The following is a 26806-nucleotide window of genomic DNA, read 5'->3' as shown; positions in this document are numbered from 1 at the left end:
GACAAAGCCACAAACTGGAAATGGCACAAACTTCTTTCTTTACATTATTACAATATTTTCCTAAAAAAAAAAATTTTTTTAAATCCTAATGACAATTGTGAAGCAGCCTATCATTACTTTGAGGTTCTGCAACAATTATTACATTTTAAATTATTGTTTGATGACGTGTCATTTTAACCTCTTAACCTGGAGTGTGTTAAACACAGACAGACGCAATATTTTGATGGCCTCCGGTAAAAACCCACAGGCCCTACACCTTTAAGGAATCTTACGCTACGCCCCTATTAAAGGCGACGTCACAAACCAGCTTTTATTCTGAAGGCGGAGTTTTCGCTGCATTTTCGCTCAGATTTTCTGTCTGTTTCGCTTCAGTTGTCGACTTACTTCTGTATTCAATCCAATATCGGTTTACAGCGTTGTAGCGGTGAGTACCTGAACATTTCTTAAACTTTGCTTTAACTGAACACTAAAACCGATGTTCTATAGCACACTTAGCAGCTAGTTTAGTTTTTTGGAAAGTTTTCTTGAAAGGTGTCGCAGCCATTTTTTCCCCCCACACTTGAACAGCCACTTCCTGTACTGAAACTCGAGCCCTTCTTTTAAAACTCGAATTATTGTTTTTGGCTGAACTCAATTGTGAAACTCCGTGTCGGCGTGTTTTAAGACGTCCAGAGTTGTTTTGAGGCATTTTAAACTTAGACGTAAAATAACACTTGCTAGCTACTTCATTTCCGTCGTTAGTTGCGCGGTTTCAGCCGCTCGTGTTTTGGTAGACTATAAAGTCGCTTTGACCGAAACATTAAACTCAATAACTCTTTAAGCTGGTACGTCACCAAGTAGTTTGAAGATCGCACTTTAGTCAGGCAAGTATCGTAAGGTTAACTTGACTGCCGTGCAAAGCAAAAATTTGTCACTTCCTGGATCTTAGTTTTCCCCCGCTTGCCTCTGAAGCGGGCACACCTTTTTTTTTTTCGTTCAGAGAACAGGTACAGAGATCAAAAGTGCTTCGAGTCATATGCACACGTTTCACGTTTAATCTACGTTGAAATATTTGTTGGATTAAACGATCTGTTAAAGAGGCGGGGTTGGGGGGGGTGTGTGTATGTGAAGAAGGTACTATTCAAAGTGCAAACCATGGCCAGGGCAGAATAATTGTTAAATTTAGAAATATTAACAAACAAATGTTGAGATATATACATTATATTAAGGTACTTTTTTAAGCTGTCTGTTTCAAGGAAGTTGAATCTGCGACATTATGTTACTTCCTATATGCAAAAGAGGAGACAAATTTAATCTCAACCCAAATTTACCATGTGTGAGGGTTGGAACGGCTAAAAATCAAGCATGTTGTCACAGACTGAGATGACCCCCCCCCCCCCCCCCCCCCCAAAATACCAGATTTGTATAGTTGCTATATGTGCATGCACAAAAGACGAAGTTCGTTCATTACAGAGTTTGCCTTTTCTGTATGTGGAAAGGACTGAGCTGGTTTCAGTTTATGGAGAATAACTTGCCTGTAAACTTGATTGTGGTCTGCACACAGGGTAAACTCGGTACAGAACAAACTCCACATTTTTCGCGCATACGCAGATGGCAAGTATACTAATCTGGTATGGGTAATCTTGGTACATGACACTGTTGGCACAGAGGCCACAAGCTGTGATTGTTGTTTGGAGGACTGTGTGTGTCCTTCTGAGCATTTTATCACAAGTATCTTGACTAATATCGCTTGTTGTGCAGCTAATTGTTCTAATGGCTCAATACTTCTTGTTTGCAAGCATTGATGTCCCAAGCATGTGCATTGATGTGGTTGGCAAGAATGCATGCAGACCAGATTCAAGATGTCACGGAAAGTGTTGCTACTTCTGTCAAGTGACATTTTCGTGTTGTTTAATGTTTGGATGCTAATGGCATTAGTGCTTTTATCAGTTATAGGTAGCTGACATTAAATCAGATTAATCCACAATTGTTGAGGAATAAGAGGGTAGCAGGGGTGGTGGTCAAGTGGTTAATGTGCTTGGTGTCAGTGCAGAAGGTTCCGGGTTCAAATCCTACCCCTGCCACATTTCTCCATGTAATGTGGAGTTGCATCAGGAAGGGCATCTGGCATAAAACCTATGCCAATTCAACATGCAGATCCTGTGGCGACCCTGAGTGCAAACAAGGGAGCAGCCAAAGGGACTTTTTTTGTTGAGGAATAAGAGGGTCATAATTTTTAATGCCCACACCAATTTCACATGTTTTCAGAACCACCATCTCCTCTCCAAAAATATGACTTAATAAATACCTGAGCCAGACTTAGCCTGTTAGCCGTCAGGGTCTCACCCATGCTCCAAGTCTTTATCCAAATATGGGTTGGTTGTAACGTAGGCAGAGTAACCACTGCTAAGATTGCGACACCCAGAGCAGCAATTTTTGAGCTTCAAAACCAGTGTTACTGGTTTTCTATAGGAAACCTAGGGTTGACGTCATGCAAGGTTTGTCCACTGTGTATATATCCAGTCTGTGCTAAAAATGGAAGTGTTGGAATATTGGATATTGTTGCTTTTACATAGACCAAGTGTTAATAGATCTTATTTTCACTTTTACTTGAGTTCTTCAAGCCCCATGATCATTCACGCCACCGGTTTTTGCAACAGTTTATCTAATTTCCGTGAGTGAATTCATTCCACAGCTTTAATCGGTCCTTAGTGTAGTCAGGTGTGTATGAGGGGCTTCTCCAATGATGCAGAGGGAATCTGGCCATGCGGTGGGATGGGATTAGAGGTTTGATCTTTCATCTAGTAAGTTGGCGATCCCACTCACAGCTTCCTCATTGGCTATTTTTTAAAGCTTTCTTGTTTACTTTTCCTGACATAGAATCATAATTTGCACGCCTGCTTTTGCTTCTGTGAGCCACTATTCTCCATGTTTTCTTCCTGATCAGTTTCTTCTTCTGTCAGTGTAACAAAAAAAAAAGTAAGCGAGAATAATGTTGAGGCATAGTTGTTGAAGGCAGTGTGATTGATCCCAGTGGGTGAAAAGATAATTTATCAAAAGCTTGAAGATTGCAGACCTGTAGCAGTTTTCCTAGTCTGCTAACATGGCATTTTTATAGGCTACTTTCTATAAAGTTCATCTCTGTATATGTTATAGCCTTTTTTTTATTTATTTATTTTAAACTCCTTTGCCTTCCCCCTTTGTCTTCTTCACTTTAGGTTGGCTTTCTTTTTGTTGCATCAGCTTATGTAAAGTTTTTGATGCAGCACTTCCCCTTTGTGCTGTCATTTGCGCTGCAGTTGTTGTGCAACACATTGTAGTTATTACATTAGGTTACTGCCGAAACACTACCATGAACTACGCTGTGGCCTAAATTGGCCACAGTGAAGCCTTTAATGGATGTCTGGTCACTTTTGTCCCTTGCGATTTAATATTAGAAATATATTGTATGCTGTTAATTAAGCTTTGTGGGCATGAGAGGTTGTACTTCATCTTAGCCGTCTAAAGGATATGAGTCATTGAACCCTCAGCAGTGGCAGCAGAAGAACGAAGTTTGCAGTCATTTCATCACAAATAGGCTGGGTAACAACCACAACCTGACATGCAGTGAATTCCTGCACAGATTGTGCTGGAAAAAATTAGGGGGAGCTTTTAATGGAGTAAATATGGTATGTAGCACAAATATCTTCCAAAGGTTTTAATATTCTGTGTGTGTGCACGCGTGTATACACACACACACACACACACACACACACACACACACTGTGGTTCAAGGTCCACTCTTCCAAAATCCAGTTACAGCCACAGAAGCCCATAGTTCCTTCAGAGTTGTCTGGGTGTTAGTAGCTTCACTCACTACCATCCTTCTTGCATAGTTGTTCGCTTTTTAAGAACTGCCTCCTCCAGACAGATTTACCACACGGTACCATGCTTTTTTTTTCTTTTTTTTTAATAATTGATTGAAATGAAATCAAAGAGATAATGAAACTTGAAAATGTTCATGTATCATCCCCTGACTTGTCTCCTGAAACCCAGTTGTAAAAGTGATTATTTCCAATTAACTGTGTATTAAAAATCAATGTAATTCCTAAATGATATCATTGTTGAACCCCTTGAATTAAAGCTAAAAGTCGACATAACGCGAACATTGGATTGTTTCATTTCAACTCTCTTGTGGTTGCGTACAGACATATCATTACAAAACCACATCACTGTGTAGAGCAGGGGTGGACAACTTGTTCCAGAAAGGGCCAAGAGGGTGCAGGTTTTCTTTGCAACCACTGACTCCACCAGGTGATTTCACTGATTATCACTTTGAGCGGTTGGAATCAGTTAATGGGTACTTCTCATACATCAGTTGGTCTATTTGAAGCAAAATAACTTAAATATAGATTTCTAATGTTTTGTAATCTACTGTAAGAGCCACAACTTGAGGCAATTTAACTTAAATTATGCAAATTTCATATTTCTGTTATGTCATTTTCTGATATGTGTAGGTTATAAATAACTGTTAAAAATTAATATTTGATTGACATAGCACTTGCTCCTTTCTTTCTTCTGTGAAATTGTTTAATGGAGCTCTCTGCCTCACTGGATAAAGGCTACTGTGCCAGAATGTAAATGTAAATTTGCACAAAGTAGCATTAATCCAGTTGTGCAGTTTGTCTGTCATCTTGACAGCTGTTTTCTTTGATTTCTGAGTGGGATTGCATTACTTAATTTTTTTTATATATACCCTTTTTAATTGTCTTATTTGAACAGCACAATGTAGACTAATTTCATTATAAACTTGCTATTTAAAGAATTAAACCTGAATGAGACCTTTGTGAATCAGTTTTTCACACTTTCACTGTGAGGCTGTGAACTGAAGATGATCATTTATGATCAAGTTGCTCTGCTGCTTTAATGAGCGTGTAGCGCTAAAGTTCGCTGTTCACTTAAATGTGATCATTTGTAAACAGCTTGTACAATTTGTTTGTTTTCATGCAAAAATGAGTGAACTCCCTCCCTTCTTCTCTCCCTCATCCCCTCTACTCTTACACCTTCCATCTCCTCTCCTTGATTCAAACACTGTTTTCTTCTGTTGAGGAAATACAGAGCTTTTAATCTGTAAAATAAACCATTAATTTCTGAACGTAATGGCAGCTCCGGACATAGGAGGAGCTCATGAGTGCAGGGCATCAGATCAGTCAAAACACAAAAAAGAAATTATACAGTGTGTGAGCTACAGATGATGGAAATGAAGTGGAGACATGCAGGGATAGTTTATTTGGTACCTTCTCAAACAGGAAACAAGGAAAAAAGTTAGTGGGGAGCATGTGTGTTTGAGGCCTTAAGCACTGTAGGTTCAGAGCAGCGCACATATTGAGGCTTTTCAGGTTTCAAATCTCGGAGAGGTCGCCGCGCTGCAAGATCTCAGTAACATTGAGAGCTGCATTGAGTCGCTCTGATCAGGCTTCACTTTAACCACTGCACACGGACAACACAATTAACATCGCAACATAAAACTATTTTTATATTGTGCCTAAAACTCCTGTGAATATATTCTCTGGGTTTTTAGATGTCGTTATTGCATTTATTTTATGTAAACATGCAAGAATCACAGGCTGTCTCTCTGTTATTTTCAATGGGAGCTGCTGTGAGCTCCGCTCGCTTCCTGTTCATGTCGTTCTGGGAGAAAGTGAAGTTTGCTCTTTAACGTCTTGATTATTGTTCTTTACAACACGGTTTGTCCTCTTTGTTCCAGACTAATATATATAATATGTCTGAAATTCGGTTTGCGCTTAATAAATTCCACGCAGATTAAACGTAGCAGACACGGATTTTTTGTTATAATTGTTTTAGCAAGTTTTCAGGGTATCATGCAGCAGTCTCTTAACGTGATGAAAAGCATAAAAAATATCATTGTCTAGATTCTCTATGTTGTTTTGACTGCAGCGACTCTCTGGCACGCAAGGGATTATGGGATACGTGAAAACCCCGAATGGAAGTTTTTTTTAAAAGAGGTGCACTGCGGCTGATTGTGTGTGTGATATCCACAACTTTACACATGCATTTGTTGACAAATGCTGATCTGGGGCCTGTTAAGAAGCTCTGCAGCTTTAGTTTCACCAAGAAAAAAAATAACAAACTAATTTGAATGCACACATGCCCAACTGTGCTGGTTTTTATTCAGAACAATTACAGAAATAAACATTTTACTCACTAAGCAGCCACCCATCGCGCACCGTACCAGCCCCTAGCCTGTTTCCCAACCCAATGCATTTACGTATCGCATACGATTTGAACATTGATGGAATGAGTTTTTCGTATTAACAAAAACATTCATTATATGATGACGCCTCTATAGCAAAATGTATGCAGTCAGTAGCTCCGAGTATATTAGGCAAACCAGCTCTCACTGCAAATTGCGCTTCAGTGTTGGAATGTGATGTACCTGGATGACATTCGGATGATTGCATTCCACACAGCTGGCATGGCTCGACTCAAGGTTGACTGGCAAACTCCTGACCGATCAGCCAGCTCCCACTGGAATGCCCCTGTTACCAGGAAGTCTAGCGTGGTCAGCACCTGTGTGGGCACACTGACAACCCCTGGCTCCTCGCCATATTGCGTTCTGGGCTGACCGCAATTATGCACATAACTCCAGTAACACTAGCCTTGATAAACAAAATTGGCTTATGAGCCAGTTATCATTTGCAAGTAAAGCCTTGCATTCCCTGAATACACACTCGTGTTGGATTGTTTTAATTATTGTTTGACATAAAATTTTCATTAGAAACACCTAGGGCTGAAACGATTAGTCAAGTAACTTGAATAATTCGATTACAAAAAATGTTCGAAGCAAATTCTGTGCCTCGAAGCTTCGTTTAACGTTGTAGTACATATGTCAGGCCTGTGTGTGGCGCTGCAACGTCCGCAGGATAAAAAAACAGAAGACTGGAGCATAACAGCTAATGAAATTAGCTACGATAGCTACCACTTTCCAGTGTGATGCATAGAGTAAAATAAAGCCTTTTAAGAGAAAAATGGTCCACGCTGATCATCTGAAATAGACTTACTGTGCATTTAAAGCGAAGCAGTGTGTTTGTCTATTTTTAAAAAACACACTGTCTGCTCTCCATGGGGAGGGACGGTGGCCGGCTGCTCTCTGCCCAGACTGGGCATGTCACAGCTCTGTCCCTGGCTACATTGACAAACAGCAGAAGTCCACTCTTTCTTCTGTGTTTCCTTCAGACTCACACTGAGTGTTTGACTTTTTAATTTTTGCTTTTTTGGGCAACACACAACACTTCACAAACACGGTGACTTAAATAAAATAATAATAAAAAAAACTGACTGCGAGGCTGCATGTTCAACCTCCAGCTGAAATGCATCTGCTGAATTACAGAGAGAGGGATAAAAACAAAAAATCACACAGGGACCCAGTCCATCAGCCTTTATATTTATACAAAAAAAAAAAAAAACTTAAAAATGGTTACATTTTACAAGTTGGAGAAAACAAAACAGAAAGCCACATCCCATCGCCATTTCAGCAAAATGCCAACTCTTTGGCGCGGTGACATTGTGCCACTGCTTTTGGGAGAGCCCTGGACTATTGATGTTGTTTAAAAACGCAAAAGTATATATTTTTTTTTTATCCAATTACTTGAATAATTGATAGAATACTCGATTACTAAAATAATCGGTAGCTGCAGCCCTAGAAACACCTTTGAGTCTTTGAACACTAGTTATGAAAGTTGGTGGTGTGTATGTGAAATCGATTAAACATTGTGTTACAATATGTCAGAATCCAAAGACAATAGTTGAAAACATTGACAGATTGGAAGAAGAGGCTAAAACATGTATTAAGAGGAGATGGCCCATATCAGGCAATGATTGAAGGGAAACAAGGAAGAAGTCCTACATTAATAGACACCCTTGAGGGGAGGCATGGAAAAACTGAAGAACTGCAGGGGATGGAGAAGGCTGTCAATCCTCCTGTAAGAGGACCTACCCAAAAGGCAGTACATAATAGTCCCACATAACTATTGCTCTGAGTCACAAGCCTTCATAAAGTCAGTATAGATCACATTGATCTCACAAGCTTATGCACAAATTCTGTCTCAATCAAGGATTCTTGGCAGTGGAAGTGAGGTGGATCTGTCGCTAACAAGTCAAGGTGTTGTCGATCTGCGCTGTTGTGATGGAGTGAGATTTTGCATTGTAGCGATGGTCACTGGTCTGTACGTCAGTTTGATTTCTATCCCCTCACTGATATCTTTAAGATTAAAACAATATGCCTGTTGTTTGGGCCTCAGCCAGTGAAGCTAATGACTTCAAAATAATGGCGTTATGTTCTCTAACCCGTCTGCTCTCTCATCAATCACTTAGCACACCATGACTGAGGTGGACCCTTCAGATGAACAGCTGGCAGCAATTGCCATAGAAAATGAAGATGAGGAAGAATTTCACCATGGTTACAAACCCCCAGCCCAGAAGACCTTACAAGAAATTCAGGACCTGGACCAAGACGATGAGAGCCTACGCAAGTACAAAGAGGCACTACTGGGAAACCATGCTGTGGCCAACGGTTAGTGGGGCATTACAGGAATACATTTGTCCTCCTGCTACTTACACAATTGAATATGAGTGGTACTGCAGACTTGTATAAATTGTAAACTCTAACTTCATTGGGTACACCTGTTCCTGCTTATTTAAAATGTCTGTGTGTAGAATAGACATGAGCTGGCTTTCTGTTTTGTTGTACAAACATCTCTAGGGTCGCCAGAGAATGGTCAGGAAAGAACAAGCATCCAGTGAGAAACAATTCTCTAGGTGACGATGCCTTCTTGATGACAAAGGTCATAAAGGAATGGTCGCAGTAACACAAACATTGACTAAAATGAAAGCAAACAGAAGAGCATCTGTGGATGCACAATATGTGAAGTCTTTAATCAGCTGGGGCTCCAGCAGCAGAAGACTAAACCTGGTGTTGCAGACCGAATGCCCCCCCCCCCCCCCCCCTAAAAATCGGTCCACCCTGCGCATGCATCATTAGCCCCGGTTCACCAATTAACACCTTGTTTCTGCTTCAAACTGCACTCCAGTCATCATCCATCTCAGCGACAGATATCTGAAGCTTTTGTACAACAATCATTTTCACATACATTCAGCATTATTTCATCATAAAAGATGGAAGTGATCAGTGTACCGCAGCTGCACAAGCTGCTAGCTGATGTGTTCACTGCACATCGGTCATTTCAAAGCATCAGCAAGTATTGTCACAGACCGAACTGTCCGCCCCTAAAAATTGGACAGCCTTACTTCCATGCATCATTTCGCAGCTCCTCTGAGACAGAGTCTATACACCCAAAGCGATCAAAAGGATTAATGGGATTATTAACCATCAGATGACAAAGTAAAAGCTCTTAAATCATTCTAAAATCAGTTTTAAGCAGAAACGAGGCGATACTTGGTGACGCTTTGAAATGACATGAACGCAGCAGCTAGCCACTTGTGTAGCCACGGTGCTCTGATCGCTTCCTCTCTTTTATGATGAAATAATGTTGAATTTATGTGGAAATGATTGTTGTACAAAAGCTTCAGATATCTGTCACTGAGATAGATGACTGGAGTGCAGTTTGAAGCAGAAACGGCATGATAATTGGTGAACCGCGGCTAATGACGCATCTGCAGTGAAGGCAGGGTGGACCAATTTTTAGGGGGGAATGTTCGGTCTGCGACACCGGTGCACCATCTGTCAGTTAAGTGTGGGAAGCTAAGGCTACAGTGGGCAGAGACTCTGGAAAAGTGAACAGTGGAAGATTGGAAAACATTGGCTGGTTTGGTGACTCAATTTGTTCTGCGTCATTCAGGCGATGGGGTCAAAATTTGGCGTAAAGAACATGAAGGCATAGGTCCACCCTGCCTTTAACAACAGTTCTGGTTGATGGTGGCAGCTGTGTGTTATGTCAGAATATCTGAAATTGAACCTGCAGTGTGTGGAAGAATTAAGGTAGATCTGAAGGAAACTTAATACTAGCAAGGTCTGCCTAAAGAAGTGGACAGTGAACGCATACATTATTTGTCAGTGTTTTGGTAGGTAGGAGTGTGTAGTGTTTGTGTATCTACAACAATTGTTTCAATCTCTCGTACATGGTGCGGTGAGTTACTCATATTTGCATATTGTGACCCATGTGAGTAAAAAGGGGGGGAAAAAAAGAATGAAGTTTATTATAAATCCCTTTTATTTCCGTAAGTCTCATGTTTGTGTATGATATATAATATTCACATGCATTTGGTTCATTTTGTTTAATTCTATTGCAAAACACTAAGTGAGCTGCAATATTGCTGTCAATGGTCGCACAATTATTAGGCAAGTTGTATTGCTAAAGGTTTCATTTCATGGATGAACAAATATCAGAAGCGTTAAACTTCAAAACTGAATGTTTAACAAAGAAGTGAGTTTTGACTTTCTCATGGGAATATGTGTGCACAATTATTAGGCACCCATTAGTGTGCAGAATTACAATGCAACTAATGATTCTATTCCTAAACTTTTTCCATCCTACTTTATTTTCATTTATTAAAGTATAACAAATGACTCAGAATTAAACTTGACATTTCAAAAAATTTAGTGGCGACACAGTGCCTTGGCGGTTGGCACTGTTCTTCACAGCAAGAAGCTCCTGGGATGGCATTTCTCTGTGGAGTTTGCATGTTCTCCACACATCTGCACAGGTTCCCTCTCGGTGCTCCGGCTTCCTCCCATGTCCAAAGACATGCAGGTTTAAGAAGGGCCTACAAGTTGTCAAATTGTTTGTTTGTGTTCCTAATCATTTTTGTTTCTTGTTTAAAAAAAAAAAAAAAAAAAAAAAAATTTAAACAAAATAAATAAATTGGTCCAGGTTGAAAATTCCAGTGTTCCCTGAACAGCTGTAAGAATTTTTTTTTTTTTTTTTTTTGAGTTCCCATCATTTAAGGGCTTTTTATGCTTCTGCTACTCTGTAACTTTGTAGCAATGCAGTCGCTTCAATGCAGCCATGAACCTTTCGAAGTTCTCAGTGAGGGTTAAACTGTTGGTGTGTGTTGCAATGTAATTCACCACCAGAACAGTAGGCGGAGACATTTCTGTGAAGACTGGCTAACTTTCCCGTGACGCCTGTGGTTGTGAAAGTTGATTTGGAAACCAGAAAAGTGAGATTCCGGGAATGATTTAGTTAGAGGACCAATCACAGCCTGTGTTTTCTCCATGCAGTCTCAATCATCTCGATGTGTAGTTACAAATTTTGAAAGGTGCACATCAGGCTATGGATGGTGGCCTGGAGGGCGTTCACAATGGAGTAGCATAAATCGGACTTGACTTCATGTGTACTGTATATCTGAAGACGTGGTCATATTTGTGAACTGTCTTTTCCTCTGTTTTAGATCCTAACCTTCCCAATGTCCAGGTAACTAGAATGACTTTGGTGTGTGACACTGCTCCAAAGCCTCTGGTCCTTCCCTTGGACGGTGAGTAGAGAACACATGACAAGTTGTGTTGGTGTTCAGTAGGACTTAGGGGTGGGAAACTTTACTTACCTCATGATTCCACTGGGCTGGGATTAGATTATGAAATGATCGTTAGTGCATCTTGAGGAATTTCCCCCCCCCTCCCCATAAGGGATTTCTTTGTTGCACTGCTGAATTGCTGTCGCTCTTAAAACTTAAGAAAATATGGCACACATCTGTTCTCACCTTGTGCATACCTATTTCTCAATCTAACGGCAGTTCTGTTTTGCCAGGCGACCTGAAAAAATTAAAAGAACATCCGTTTGTGTTGAAGGAGGGAGTTCCATACAAGATTAAGATAAACTTTAAGGTGAGACAGCCTGGTCTAATAGTTTCTTACGCTCTCAGGTTAAGTGCATTATGATGTTGTCACTGTGCTGTATGGTTTGTGTTGCAGCAAGCAGTTTTCAGAAGAATATAACATGTTACTTTGTGCAGGTCAACAAAGAAATTGTGGCAGGCCTAAAATACATGCAGGAGATTTCGAGGAAAAACATTAAAGGTAAAACTTTTGAAATACCTTAGTTATGAATTGTTGATAATTGAAACTGCACTTGTCCAAACAGCTTTTCTACGTGTCCAGGACACCCGTTAACTAGTGATGGGATGATGATACCTCAAGGAGAGTATTGACACGCTACACAAACTGTCAGCACTGTATTGACACTGTTGGTCGCTCAATAGTGACCCCTGCAGTAGTTATAAAATCATTACAGGTAAATAAGATGGAAAACCTAACATGCTGCAAACCCAACATCAGCCTGTGAAATATTTAATCGCCAGTCCTCTATTTAAAATATGATCTCATCATTGCATAATTTCATGTGCTCAGCTTGTCGAGTTAAGATGTTCATGAGAAGAGTTTAAACTTTGCTTAAAACCTTGTTTGTGTAAATGCTAAACTGAGTTGGTTTATAAAATATAGCAAATTTGTCTAATAAAATTCAGTTACAATTTGTAACTTTTGTATGGAAATTTGTTAACTTAAGTGTTAAAGCATATGAAATAAAGACTAAAAATAGATTAATTTATGCATTTTTATTGAGGAACAAAGGTTTCTGAAGTGTCTTTGCTCCAAGGCGATTTCTCCTCTTACACACCAGTTCCCCTGCCTTAAAAAAAAAAAACTTTCACAGGGTATGGATGAAGATGGTGAGCATAAACATTTCAGTGTGAGTTGATAAAGGTGTGGATATGTTTTCTGGTTATTCTTCCAGTATTGTAAAAGAGTACAAACATATCTAATTGGAAAAATAAACAATGCAGAAAGGAGAAAAAGATTTATCTTATTTGGCGTCAAAAGATCAAAATTATTCCAGACCGGGGAAACGTCTTTGAACGATCCATGAAGTCAGTGGAACAAGGTGAGGGCAAGCAAAAAATCCACCAGCAAAACTCCATCCAACAAATCTGTAACATGTCAATACAGTTTGTTTCCTTATAAACACAATTTGGCGCGGCGCAGCCGAACGTCACAGTTCCTGTATCGGTCACATGATTTTTATTTTTTTTTTCTTAAAGCGATACACGCACCAATACAGGGTTTCACTCTTGTGTGCTCGGCCCAGTGCTGATGCACCAGTGTTGTTCATCCCATCACTACCATTAACATCCACCCACTCCAGCAGGTGAATTCACTGATTGAACAGATGGGTTCATGTAATCAGTGAAATTACCTGCTGGAGTGGGTGGTTACAAAGAAAACCTGCACCCTCTCGGCCCTTTCTGGTACAAGTTGAATACCCTGTCCTAGATCCCCCGCAGGTGCAAACCTCAAATTGTGAGGTGCATAAAATTGAGGGGACAAATACAAGATGCTCAAAGACAGAGCAAAAAAAAAACTTCACTCACTGAAAACAATTACAGAAATATTTTTGTGTGTGTATATATACATACACCATGGTCAGTGAGAATTCCATGTCTAACTGGCGTGCATTATTTTCGTGTATACACACATGTAGTTCGGCGAGTTAAGTCACCGTTATAATCACTCTGCTCTGGTCATCACCATAGTAACACGCAGATCAGCTGTGTTTTGACAGGTGAATGACAGAAACGCGATAAAACATGGATTTCCAAGTGAATTTTAATGTTTTTGGCCAAAATAAAACATTTGAGGAATGGAAAGAGGAGGAGAGCAGACGAGAAGAACAGCAAAAGCAATGGTGTAAAGATTTAACATCGGATGAACTGGACAAGATTGAAGACGGGAAAGAAGAAAACTGTTGCCAAGGATGAAAATATTGAGACTGGCATAAAATAGTCCCAAATACTTGCGCATTTTAGAAACACTGGGTGCATCATGGGAACCCCCCCAGCAGTCTTATAGCAGCATAACTAAGGGATGGTTCAGGGTCACCTGATCCAACCCTAACTATAAGCTTTTTCAAAAAGGAAAGTTTTAAGCTTAATCTTAAAAGTAGAGAGGGTGTCTGTCTCCCTAATCCGAATTGGGAGCTGGTTCCACAGGAGAGGAGCCTGAAAGCTGAAGGCTCTGCCTCCTATTCTACTCTTAAAAACCCTAGGAACTACAAGTAAGCCTGCAGTCTCAGAGCGAAGTACTCTATTGGGGTGATATGGTACTATGAGGTCCCTAAGATAAGATGGGACCTGATTATTTAAAACCTTATAAGTAAGAAGAAGAATTTTTAATTCTATTCTAGAATTAACAGGGAGCCAATGAAGAGAGGCCAATATGGGTGAAATATGCTCTCTCCTTCTAGTCCCTGTCAGTACTCTAGCTGCAGCATTTTGAATTAAGTGAAGGCTTTTCAGGGAACTTTTAGGACAACCTGATAATGAATTACAATAGTCCAGCCTAGAGGGGAAAAAAATATATATATACTTAAGAAATTAAAGTTGTATTGCTGTGTGATGTAGTAACTTTCATTTTGGTTATTCAATTTCGTCAAAAATAATCCAGTATTTTTAAACTTGTGACTTTCATCCTTCTCCTTTCCTCTCAACTTGTGTAGTTGACAAGTCTGTTTACATGGTCGGCAGCTACGGTCCCAAAGCGGAGGAATACGAGTACCTTACTCCTGTAGATGAAGCACCCAAAGGGATGATAGCTCGCGGCTCCTACAACATCAAGTCCAAGTTCACCGACGATGACAAGGCCAACCATCTCAGCTGGGAGTGGGGCCTCACTATCAAGAAAGATTGGGACTGATTCACCCCCCACCCCCTTTGCCCACTTTATGCAGAGGTCTTTTTCTCCTCCTGTTGTTTTTCTTCTCTCATTCCATTATATATTGGATAGAATCTGGATTTCATTGATTTACAAATTAGCACTTTCTCCATCCTTTGACCCTGTTACTCACAACCTTAAACCTTTTTTTTTTTTCCCCTAAATTATAATCAAGTTCATCATTCCACATTGGACTTTAATCTGGCTTTCTGCTCCACTCCAGCTGAGTATTAAATTCTAAAAATGGATAAAGCAGTCGCTGTACACAAATCAGAGGGGAAAAAACTAAAAATGTAATCTATTTATAGCTCATGATTTAGTAATCTATTATATTTTGTGCTCTCTGTCATCCAGATTTGTCCCCCCCCCCCCCCTTGTATTTTTTTCCCCCCCTCATCTTTATATTACGTTGTTTTGTACCATTACCATGATTTGCCTTGCAGTACCCAGATGCAGCACTGTCCTCTGCACACTCAGCAGTCATTGCTGGAAACGACCCAACTAAAGCCTTTGAACAGACAACCGTATTTTCCGGACTATAAGTCGCACCAGAGTATAGGTCGCACCCCCGGCCAAAACATGTAAAAAAGTGCGACTTATAGTCCGGAAAATACGGTAATTCTGTGATCATGTTCCTAAATGATTTGGAATTGAGGTCGAACACTGTGTAACGTATGCCTATAAAAATGGTAAACTGAATTACCTCAAACACCATGCGGCCTGTTTTAGGTGCAGCTGTTCTCCACCAATCAGGGTATTCTGACTTTTATTTGTAGCTGCGCGGCCTTATCAAGATCCTTTAGTGTTTTAAGAAAACAAAAAAAACAATCTACGGCTTGCTTGTGCCAGCTGCCTTATTTGTCAAACCAAAATCTGAGCCTGTTCCAATGATGATAGTTGATCAGAGCTGTAAGTATTTTCAAAGCCACTACTGCAGGTTTAATGATGCTGTTTCACACAAAAAGATGGCCATATTGGTACAATTTAAATCACTCTCATTTGAATTTTTGTAGTCATCTGATAACCTGTTATATAATTCATTTATTTCTGTTTAGTAGCAGCATCAGTTCAGGTCTGACTGTTTTTGTGTCATGTTTCTGGCGTGCCTGCACGCTCCTGTAGCCGGCAGACTGCAGCTTTCAGGAACTGAACATAGAAGCTGTTAAAGCACTTCCATCCTGTATGATATATGGTCAAAAGAATGTGGATGGCTGCTGACATCCCGTTCAAGAACCAAGGCGTCGTCTTAAACACCTTTTCAGAAACCTAATCGAGTGCATCGGGTGTCTTAAAACACACCATTTGACTTTTTTTAAAAAGCACTTAAGGAATCCTGAGCTGATCCTTTGAATGTAGGTCTGCACCAACTGTAGCCACCCCCACTATACACACACGTGCAGATTACACATGACACAAGACTAAAAGGAGCCATTTCAAACCTAAATTGGCATAGTTCAAACAAATGGGGGCAACAGGCAGTTTTCATGAATTCACTCGACTAGATTTAAAGCAATGGGTGTGGCTGAAACACCCGACCTGATTAATTGGGATGAATAAAATCAAATAGTTGAACTTTTGGTGGTATGAATCATTAAAGAAACAACGGCTTAGTTGAGAAGCAGCAGATGATAGAAATGGCACAGAGCTGCCGAGTGGCATTTCAGCGCTTATGAATAAACATGCAGAGAGGGTTTTCAGTTTCAACCACAAACAGAAGCTCCAGCTACATTTTTAATTGTTGTGTATAGGGGATGTCCAGCCAGTCACATTCTTTCTTAATTTCTTTCTGCCATAACACACGAGCTTCAGTTTACTAATGCTCCCAGTTCCTCAAAACACATGCTGTTACTGCTGACTTGTGGACATTTTAGTGTTGGAATCAGTAAAGTGAGACCATCTGTGATTGACATCTGGACCACTATATAGACTGTCTTCTGCGGAGACCAGGTTTCCCATAGTGAGGCCTTTATGATTAAGTTTAAGCATGTGTGTCCTGCTCTTTAAAAGTATGGCATCTTTTTATACACTCCATAAAAATGTCAATGACTTGACTAATGAGGATTTTGGGGTTGTGTTTTTTTTGTTTCCCTCCCCAGTTCTTCTTGCTGGTCGACTTTGTCTGTGTGCTACAGTTTAATGATCTGTGTGCATATTAAAGTCTTCAAACAAGACCAGAACATTGCTTCTTTTTAAACTGCATGACAAAAAAATAAAATGGATTAACTCGCTTACATGCTTAAAATCTCTATATTTCAGGTCTTACAGGCTGCCACATATTGTAAGTGAAGTTAAACCCAGATTTCAGCTCGACCATGCGTACAAGGGCTAATTTTGACGACAGGTGTAGCACCAAAGGGAGCAAAATGACAACCTCAGTATATCAGCACTTACACAGTTGTAAGATAACCTTTGTGTGGTAGCTTTGTCCAAGTAGGGTTCAAAATTTAAAACTTACAATCATGAGACATTTCTCTCAAGATTCCAAAATGGTAGTTTGTACCCTTTTAAGCTATTTTAAGGTTTAAAGGTTGGGTTAAATTGCAAATGTTTGGATAGTGGACAGTTTGTACAATAGTCAAACTTTAGTTTCTCCAGTTAAAAAAAAAAAAAAAAAAAAACTACTGTAAATTAGTCAAGCTAATAGGAGTTAAATAAGGAACAACTCATTTTAAATGCTCTGCAGATGAAAGAAGGGAAACGAGCTCAACACCCATCGGACTCTACACATCGTTACGTCGTGTAACTTGGCACAACATGGTGCAAACTTTTTTTAAATCCCATTCATCTAATTTGCATCACTTAAAAAAAAAAACACAACCTCTGTACAAATCAAAATTGGCCCTTACTGTGAAATAATCTACATAACTGTCTGGAAATTGTTTTGGGTTTAAGTTGTGCTGAATTCATATTTACTGGGTTTGATAATGTTTGTGCAATTATCTGGAACAACTTGCTCCAGTTGCAGGGATCTTCCACACTGAGGAACCTGCATGCTGGACCTTGACCACAGAAATGCCACATGTACAAAATGTAGCTGGTATTACCTCACAATGGAAATACTGCAATACATTTAAGAGTTTCCCCAAAATAACTTCATTTGACACACATTCCATTGGTACTCGGGGATCCTCCAAAGATACCTAGTGCCAAACCTCAAGTATTCCCTTTAGGTCACTCGTTAGTGTCTCGAGTCTCATGACCATGCAGTAAGACTGGAAGCACCAGGGCCCTAAATACTTTTTCTCCTCTAGAAGTGGCAGCTTTTTGAACATTGTATTTTTACACCCGCCCCAAAATCTGCATTTACCAAAAGTGGCCGCGTCATGAAAACGATAATTCATTTTCTACCCTCCATTATTCCAATGAAGGGTCACTGGGAGCTGGACCCAGTCATTGGGCAAGAGGTGGGGTCCACCGGGGACAGGCCGCCAGTCCATTGCATGGCACAAGTTAATCAGGAATCTCAAAATAGTGTTTCATGAGAATGTAAAGGTGAGAAATGCCAAAAGTGTGACCCCTACCCTCAAGTGATAATTTTCCTTTTTTGGTCATTAACACTAATTTAGGCATCACTTTACACATCAGAACATTAGTAAGTTTGAGAACCTTCTAAACAAGCTGCCCAGTGGTCTGATCCACATTGTAATTATTTAATATTTCCATACTTATTCAATTATGCCAAAATTTGCATGTTTTATTTAGTTTAATTTAACATTTTCAATGATTTTATGGGTTCATCCTTTATCAACTTATGTTACACTTTTGTGAATTGAATTCATTTTTAGATACAGACTGTTGCATGTATCAATATCACACCACCTTTAGAAACTGCAATGTTTTTAGTACTGTGTTGTATTTGGTTGATTCTTGTATTAACTGGTAATTTCAAAAAGCTTAAATGTTTGCATCTCCAACTAACCACAACATTTGCTAGTGTATTGCCTAATATGTTCTTAATATTCAAATTGTGTTGTATTGCCAAAAAAAAGAGCAATTTTACGGTTTTGTATTGCCAAATTACTTCACATACGAGGTCTGTGCATAAATTAACGGTCCTTTTTATTTTATTTTTTTAAACTATATGGATTTCATTCATGTTTTTACGTCAGACATGCTTGAACCCTCGTGCGCATGCGTAAGTTTTTCCACGCCTGTCGGTGATGTCATCCGCCTGTGAGTACTCCTTGGGAAGGAGTGGTCCCGCCCCCTCGTCGGATTTTCATTGTCTGGAAATGGCGGAATGAAAAGGACTTTTTTTTTCCCAACAGAATTTTTTCAGAAGCTGTTAGAGACTGGCACCTAGAAACCATTCGAAAAATGTATCTGGCTTTCAGTGAAAATTTTACGGGCTTCACAGAGAATAAGGACTTTAACTACAGCTTTAAGGAACTCTTTAAAGGACGGTCGGTGCGCCGCGCTGCGAGCTGCGATGATGCGGCACAAACCACTGGATCATTTCTAAGCTGATGGCTCTGTGGATACGAGACCGTCATGTGCTCTTTCTCTGGTTATCACAAGACCTGGACATCAGCCATTTTCCGGCAGATTTCACTTTTAACAAGAGATTGTCATGGAAAGCCGCGCGGAGGCTTCGCGCGTCACGACCGATTCGCTGATGAAGCGAGACAAAGGAACACCTCCGTTTCGGAGTGTTAGAGGACAAGTTGGGACATGTCCAGCTCTCCACAAGTTCTTTTATACTCACTCGACTGAAAGCACTGAAAGCCAAGATGGACATGTCCCAACTTGTCCTCTAACACTCCGAAACGGAGGTGTTCCTTTGTCTCGCTTCATCAGCGAATCGGTCGTGACGCGCGAAGCCTCCGCGCGGCTTTCCATGACAAAATCTCTTGATAAAAGTGAAATCTGCCGGAAAATGGCTGATGTCCAGGTCTTGTGATAACCAGAGAAAGAGCACAGGACGGTCTCGTATCCACAGAGCCATCAGCTTAGAAATGATCCAGTGGTTTGTGCCGTGACGGCGCAGCTCGCAGCGCGGCGCACCGACCGTCCTTAAAGGGGTCCTGAAAGCTGTAGTTAAAGTCCTTATTCTCTGTGAAGCCCGTAAAATTTTCACTGAAAGCCAGATACATTTTTCGAATGGTTTCTAGGTGCCAGTCTAACAGCTTCTGAAAAAATTCTGATGGGAAAAAAAGTCCTTTTCATTCCGCCATTTCCAGACAATGAAAATCCGACGAGGGGGCGGGACCACTCCTTCCCAAGGCGTGCTCATAGGCGAATGACGTCACCGACAGGCGTGGAAAAACTCACGCATGCGCACGAGGGTTCAAGCATGTCTGACGTAAAAACATATGAATGAAATCCATATAGTTTTTGAAAAAAATAAAAAGGACCGTTACTTTATGGACAGACCTCGTATTTACTTTCCCACAAAGAAAAATAATAAGTGTCCAAAAGTGTGACAAGTTTCAATTTTTAAGGTTTCCAGTGACATAAGTTCACCAACAGTGCAGTAATAGTCTAGAGGAGTATGAAACTGTACAGTAGCACTTACTGGTCCAGGTAACAAGTAGGAAAAAAAAATTCAAATTTATTGCTTGATTAGTTAAAATATCTCATTATAAACTAAGGTGCATTTTCATTGCATGACCATTTTTGGTGAATGTAGATTTTGGGCTGAGTGTAAAAACATGATACACAAATCTGCCACTGCTGCATTGCTTTACCATAAACTAAGGTGACACAATTTCATTTTTTGATGCTTATTCGGGTCCAGGTTGTGGTGGCAGCAGACCAAGCCAGCTGGACCCACACAAAACTATCCTCTGCCAAGTCCTGGAACTTAACATTCCCAAACCAGCTGGGAGATACAATCCCTCCAGCATGTCCTGCGTCAGACCCGGGACCTCCTTTCAGTTGGACGTGCCTGAAGACCTCTCCAGAGAGATGACCAGGGGGTACCCTCACCAGACCCTGAGCTGCCTCAGTTGGTACCTTTTGATGTGAAGGACCAGCGTCTCTACTCAAGAGTCCCTCCCGGATTGTCGAGCTTCTCACCCCGTTGGAATCTCATTTCTATTGCTTGTATCCATAAACTTTTCTTTGGGTCATTACCCAAAGGAGGACCTCAGATGCAACCCCAATTTGTCAATCTCATACTCCAACTTATCCCCACTTGCAACTTTAATGCCTCCATTTGGGGCAATAACTCTTCCCTGTCCCGTCTGGGACAATCTACCCTTTTCCACTAGAGGACTATGGTTTTCTGTGGGAGGTCACAGTCTGATCAAGCCAACAGAAGCACATCTACAAAAAGCAGAGATGTTAAAATAATGTAAGATGTAAAATTTTTTGGCAAAATATACGCACATCTTGCCAAAAATCACTGACAATTACTGCCCTCATTTGTACCAGTTACTTATATTTCAGGGTCTGGCTCATGGGTACTACAGCCTGTTGTGATATGCAAATTATTGCAGTACTTCCAATTCAATGGAGTTCTCAGATACAGTGACATCTAGTGGCTTTTAAAAGTTTAATGGCGTGCAAAGATTAAGACCTGACACACTTAAACCCATTTTAATCAGCAGCACTGCTGCAGATCAGCTTCTTAAATGCCAAATTTGGCTTCCACTGCTGCATTTTTCTGTATGTGAGATGTGTAATATACCAGTTATGACTCACGAATCAGTTATGACTCATTACATGTCATAATGCCACTTTTTCAGACTACGTGGTGCCACTTCGTCTTCAAAATGTTGACATGCATGCATCACAGTTTGAGTGTAAACATCTTGCTGTCTAGTTTATAAATCACAATGTTCACATTAAAACTGCCCTGCACATCTTTTCTGTCCTGTTTTGCAGATGGTCACTCCACTGTGTCTGGTTTACTTGAAGTTTCTTCCTCTAATCAAAAAACAGTTTTTTTTTCCCCTTACCACTGTTCCCAAAGTGCCTGGTTTAAACCTCTCTTGTGTGCGGCACCTTGGGGTGACTTTTGTACATGAGGACAACCGGCTACTTTGTAAACACGCCATGAATGCTGTTGATTTAAAAATCCTTTTATTTGTTCATATAGCTTCATTGTTGCTTTTTAAATAGAATGGCAAAAATAAAAGGGGCAAAATTAAATAATTTAGGCATCGTTACGCTTTACTTACAAGTACCACATCACACACTAGACTGTCGTAAAACAAGAACGTTATAATAGAACTGTCAGTTATGGTAACCTCAGGGATGGTTTGTTTGGGGGGGGGTCAGGACCCTACATCCACACATGGAACAACAACCTTCCATCCATGGACAAAAGTAGTGTTTGGTAGTTTTAATTGGCTGAGCTCCTGAGAGCTAATGGTACTTAATCACCTGACGAAGGAGGTCAGTCATCATGAAGTCAGGAGATAACGTTAAGAAGTCATTAATACAGTTAGATTGATTAGGACAATGGTGAACTTGGTGTCATGTTTACCTAGTTTGGAGCTTTGGCTCACTTCTTTGTCTTCCTTCCTTTGCCAGAGTTCACGTCGCTCTTCGTCTTCTGCAGACGGGAGAAGATCTCTTTAAAGAGAGCCTTGTACTCGGGTGTGTTCTGGCTGAGCCGCTTGTCGACCTGCTCCACGTGCCTGCTGATCCCCTCCAGAGCCTCTGGGGTGGAGGGAGTCTGAGGCGGCGTGGGAGGGGGGGCTGCAGCCTCCGATGTTGAAGGCCCTATGGACACCATGCTGTACTCTTTCATGGAGGGGTCCCTTGAGACCGGCTGGGATGTCTGCACGCTGGCGTGGCGCAGGCTCTCCTTGTGCCGCCGGCACTTCCCCAGTAGCTCCTCATACTTCTCCAGCAGGGCGTGGTACTGTTCATCCACCTCCCGCAGAATGGACATGCCCCTTTTGCGTACACTGTTGGCGTGGAGCGCATAACCCTGCCGTCTTCCAGAGGCGTCGCGGGCTGAGATGACGTTCAAAGCTGTGTCGCTGCAGCTTTTCCTCACAGGGCCTCCCTGCTGCCCTGCGCCACCCATCTCCCCAACGCCACCTTCACTTCCGTCCTCCAAACCTGCACTCACCTCTGGAGTATCCGTCTCGGGGTCGATGTTGAGCAGCGTCTCCAGTCCGTCTTCGATGCCTCCAAAGAGGCACATTCTGGACTTCCTGAGCTGCTGCATCTCCTGGAGCTCGGCTTCGAGCTCCTGAACCCGCAGCTGGCAGCCTTCAGCTCCCAAGAGGCGCTGCTCCAGATGCTCAAACTCTTGTAGCACAGCCGTGCACTCCCGCTCAGCATTCTCCCGCTTGGTTCTCTCCGTGTCCATAGCCAAGCGTAGGGAGGAGACTATGTCTCTCAAGCGCACATTCTCCTCATCCAGTGGTTGTTTCTCAGCCAGGTCCACACTGCCTGGGTTGGCTAAGAGAAAACCATCCTCATATCTGATGAAACAAAGTGTCACAACTTTACAGAAGCGGGACTGGATGCATATTTTTGTTTCTAAAACACTGGGCAATTCTGTGGTAATGGAATTACAATGACAGCTAAACCTGCCCATATTTTAGCTTCACATTAAAAATGTGCTCTGATTGTACTTCGGTTAGCGTACAATTTCCCAATTTCAGAAAGGTGCAACCTGACTTCATCATTCCTGCAAGATCATCCGTAATAAATACTGCTCGCTTGTAATTTTCAGTATATTAATAGCAAACTCATGACAGTCGCCTACCTCGGCGCAGTGCAGAGCTCTTTGAGGCAGGGGAAGGAGTGCACGGTCTTGCGTCGTTCCTTCTTCTCTCTCAGGACTCTCAGCTCCTCCAGAGTTCGCAGTTCATTCACCCGAGCTGTCAGAATGTCCACCTGACCCTGCAGGGTCTCCATGGTGCCCATTAGCCTGCGCACACATTCAAATCTGCAGGTGATCTGGTACCGTAATGTTAAATCCGTAGCATTTTGTGCCCAATAAATCACACTACACTGTCGATGAGTAACAATGAAAAGATCCTCGAGTGCAGATTACCTGTCGATTTTCTGCTGCGAAGCCTTGCTCTCTATCACCAGCTTCTCATTGGTGATCTCCAGCTCTCTGGCCGTCACATCCAGCTGTTCGTACACCGTGGTGTGCTGCTCGTTCATCTCCCTCAGCATTTCCAACTGCTTCGTCAGATACTGCGAGAGAAACAAGTTCAGTCACATTTTCACAGGAACACAAACACATCACGGTAACAGTTTGTGGCAAGTCATCCATCAGGGTTCTTGTTCTGAGCCAGGCTGATGAATAACACTTTCAAACAACCAACGAGTATTTGATGCTTGTTGGACCCACTGATGTAGGACTCTCGTCTGTCCCAGGGCTGAAAATTATGTTTGTGCATAAAACACGCCCATTTAGATAAAGTCTGTTTGCATACAGTCAATTACATGTTTGGACAGTAATAATTTGTCATTTTTTTCCTCTGTACGCCAACACAATGGAGCTGAAATGACACAATCAAGATGCTCTTGTGTCGATATTCAGCTTTGATTCAAGGCATTTAACAAAGATACTGCATTTAAACATAGGAATTTCAGCCATTTTTATACAAATCCATTTTCATAGATCACAAGCGATTGCACAAACTATATAATAGTATTTAAGTATGACTGTTTTGATATATTATATTTATTGAACAAGTCAGGATACATGAACATTTCCAAGCCACTGAAAATGTCTGACTTCATTTCAATGAGTCACTCAGAAATACAAACAGTATGACACTGTATGGTACATCCGCCTGGCGTATGCACCTCTCAAAAACCGAGTGACCATGCAAGAAGAAGATAAGTGAGGGAAGCCACTAAGTCACCTGTGAAGGTGTAGGGGCTTTTGTGGCTGTGATTACAGAAACTGTGGATAGTACAGCTTCTCTATGGAGTGCAACAGTGCGGTTCCAGAAACAAACATCCTACTCATATTATCCACAGGGATTTAGATGATGGGCTATAAAGTTATAACCATCCAAAACAGACTCACTCAGAGCTACAAAGCTGTGCAACAATGGTATGTGCTCCTGTAGAAGCCACAAGTCTGTATTATTAGAAGTTTTATTATTTGCAATGTCACCAAAAAGAACTATACTACCCATAATCCTGAACTGAAATGGGGATCTCTCTAATCTCTAATTTTTATTTTTAAACCCCGCAAACTGCAGGGTAACCAGCTGTTTTGCTGCTGGTGACACAGTTAACAGGACATGGGAAGACCAGACCAGCTACTTGGTGTGAGTGTAAATGCTTTTGATGCACTCTATTCAAATCCAGCTCGACAGGAATTTACAGAGTTTATTTAGGGTGGTAATAAATTATGCAACGTTTGTATAATGAGTTGCAATGGTGTGCGAGTCCAGAATGTAATTATCAATGTCCTTTGTTCACTGTTGTATGTAGTTTCTCCAAAAATATTAGTCCTACCAACTTTGTGTTTTCGCAACATTCATCCTTGACCCAAAATACATAAGCATACCAAACAGCAAATGTTAGCTCTCCCCGGTTTGTCCGTGATTGAGGGTGCACGCACACACGCACGCAGAGGACACTTGGCTTTTAATATACAGATACAAACACGAGGACAATGAAAAGGTTTAGAAGAAGGTTGAAAAGAACAGACAAGTTTAGAAGTGATTCTGTATGGATTCTAGATTTGCAATGCATTATGGGATGAGTAGTTCCTTCATGCTTAAAAGTAATTAGTTACACAGTCTTGTGCCTTTGCATTTTTTGTTTTTCTTCTTTGGATACAAATAAAAACCTTTTGTGGTCCTGGTTCATCTCATAGCTGATTGACTTGGTTCAATGTTTCAAATGATTTAAAGAATTTTCTGAAACATCAATGGAAGAAAAACAAACGGGATTTTTACTTCCAGAACTGCACCCTTCATAAAGTAGCCGCACATTGCTGCATTACGAGTTGTACAGCTTCAAGGTGAAGAAAACCAGAGAAGGATTTTCTCATATCAAACACTAAATTTCCACTGAAGTTTGTCAGAAGGCACATGGAAGAAGCAAGCCTAAATTTAATGTGTTTAATCACAATTTTGACAAACATATGAGACTAAGAGTGTGTGCATTGCATGTAATTTGATAAATTTAAACACCATGGATTTCTTTTTATTACTTCTGATCACATATTAAAATTAATTAAAAAAAATGTTTTCCTTTATTACAATTTTGAAAATTAGGTTTGTATTTATTTTTTAACAACCAACATGCAGTACCTTCACAGCCCACACTTTGTAAATTACTGCTCTAACGTATCACGTTACCTACAACAAAGTGTAAAGCACATGCACGGTCCTCCAGATGGCCTTACCTCTATCTCCTGCACTTGCTCCTCATTGTTGAGGTACATCTGCTGCAGGGAGTCTTCCAGCTCCTTGTTGCGTTCCAGCAGAGTTTTGCCGAGTTCTGCTGCCAAGTGCAGGTCTGACACAAACAAAACGGGAGAAAACCACTGTGAGAAATTTCACTGCACAGTGCAACACGTCTTAAGAATTTTGGAGTGGTGCTATCCTGAGATGTGCACAAACACATGGTAAATGCAGTCAGTTTCTCATTATATATTTGAATTTTCTTTGCTCTTCAGCAATCATTTTAATGAGAGTAAAAAGTTAACTCGGTCATTTACGCATATATGCACAGTATGTGTATTTATTAAGCATAAGGGATGCAAAATGAAAAGATCTCAACACTCCTCTTCCACTGGGAACAAACAGCCGTGTGCATGCCACAGCTAGTGAAACGTGTGTGGTCAGAAGTTTACACCAGTGGCCATGGATGCATTACAGCAATATTGAGCTTTTAAAGAAATTAAAAAAAATTTTTAAAAATTATTTGGCCTGTTTTTCTGGGGCAGAACGACTGCATAATAAATGATCAGAAAAGGAGGCAAATAATGTGAGGCATTATTTGTAAAGTGCTTTGAGCAGAAGGAAAAGTGCTATATAAAATGAAGTCCATTTACCATTTATTTAAGGAGAATTTGGAGCATACATTTTATTTTAGGGTTTCTGAATTCTTGAGTAAAAAGAACAAAAACATGCCTACACCCACTTACATTGTTAATTCAATAGTGCTTAAAGTTCCAAAATGTCTCAGTTTGCTAAGGCTTCTTAACTTCATCAGGAA

The 26806-nt window shown here is 40.8% G+C and overlaps 2 protein-coding genes across 2 annotated transcripts in view; one reads left to right on the top strand and one right to left on the bottom strand.

Annotated features, from left to right (window-relative positions):
- The first annotated feature begins 290 nt into the window (after positions 1-290).
- On the top strand, positions 291-16872 carry arhgdia (Rho GDP dissociation inhibitor (GDI) alpha). Its single transcript, XM_034191222.1, has 6 exons — positions 291-424; positions 8353-8551; positions 11389-11472; positions 11745-11821; positions 11950-12013; positions 14487-16872. The coding sequence occupies exons 2-6, from the start codon at positions 8359-8361 to the stop codon at positions 14681-14683; spliced, it is 615 nt and encodes a 204-aa protein (XP_034047113.1). The 5' UTR covers positions 291-424; positions 8353-8358; the 3' UTR covers positions 14684-16872.
- Positions 16873-21954: 5082 nt separating this feature from the next.
- Positions 21955-26806, bottom strand: part of cdr2l (cerebellar degeneration-related protein 2-like) — a 14735-nt gene continuing 9883 nt past the window's right edge. The window contains exons 2-5 of the mRNA XM_034191221.1: positions 25992-26104; positions 23664-23812; positions 23373-23537; positions 21955-23085 (exon numbers count right to left, since the gene is read on the bottom strand). Coding sequence (XP_034047112.1) covers positions 22152-23085; positions 23373-23537; positions 23664-23812; positions 25992-26104 — 1361 coding nt within the window. The 3' untranslated portion in view covers positions 21955-22151. The remainder of the gene's footprint in view (positions 23086-23372; positions 23538-23663; positions 23813-25991; positions 26105-26806) is intronic.

The sequence above is a fragment of the Thalassophryne amazonica genome, chromosome 16 (genome assembly GCF_902500255.1).
Source record: "Thalassophryne amazonica chromosome 16, fThaAma1.1, whole genome shotgun sequence".
NCBI lineage: Eukaryota > Metazoa > Chordata > Actinopteri > Batrachoidiformes > Batrachoididae > Thalassophryne > Thalassophryne amazonica.
This window is presented reverse-complemented; position numbering and strand designations above follow the sequence as displayed.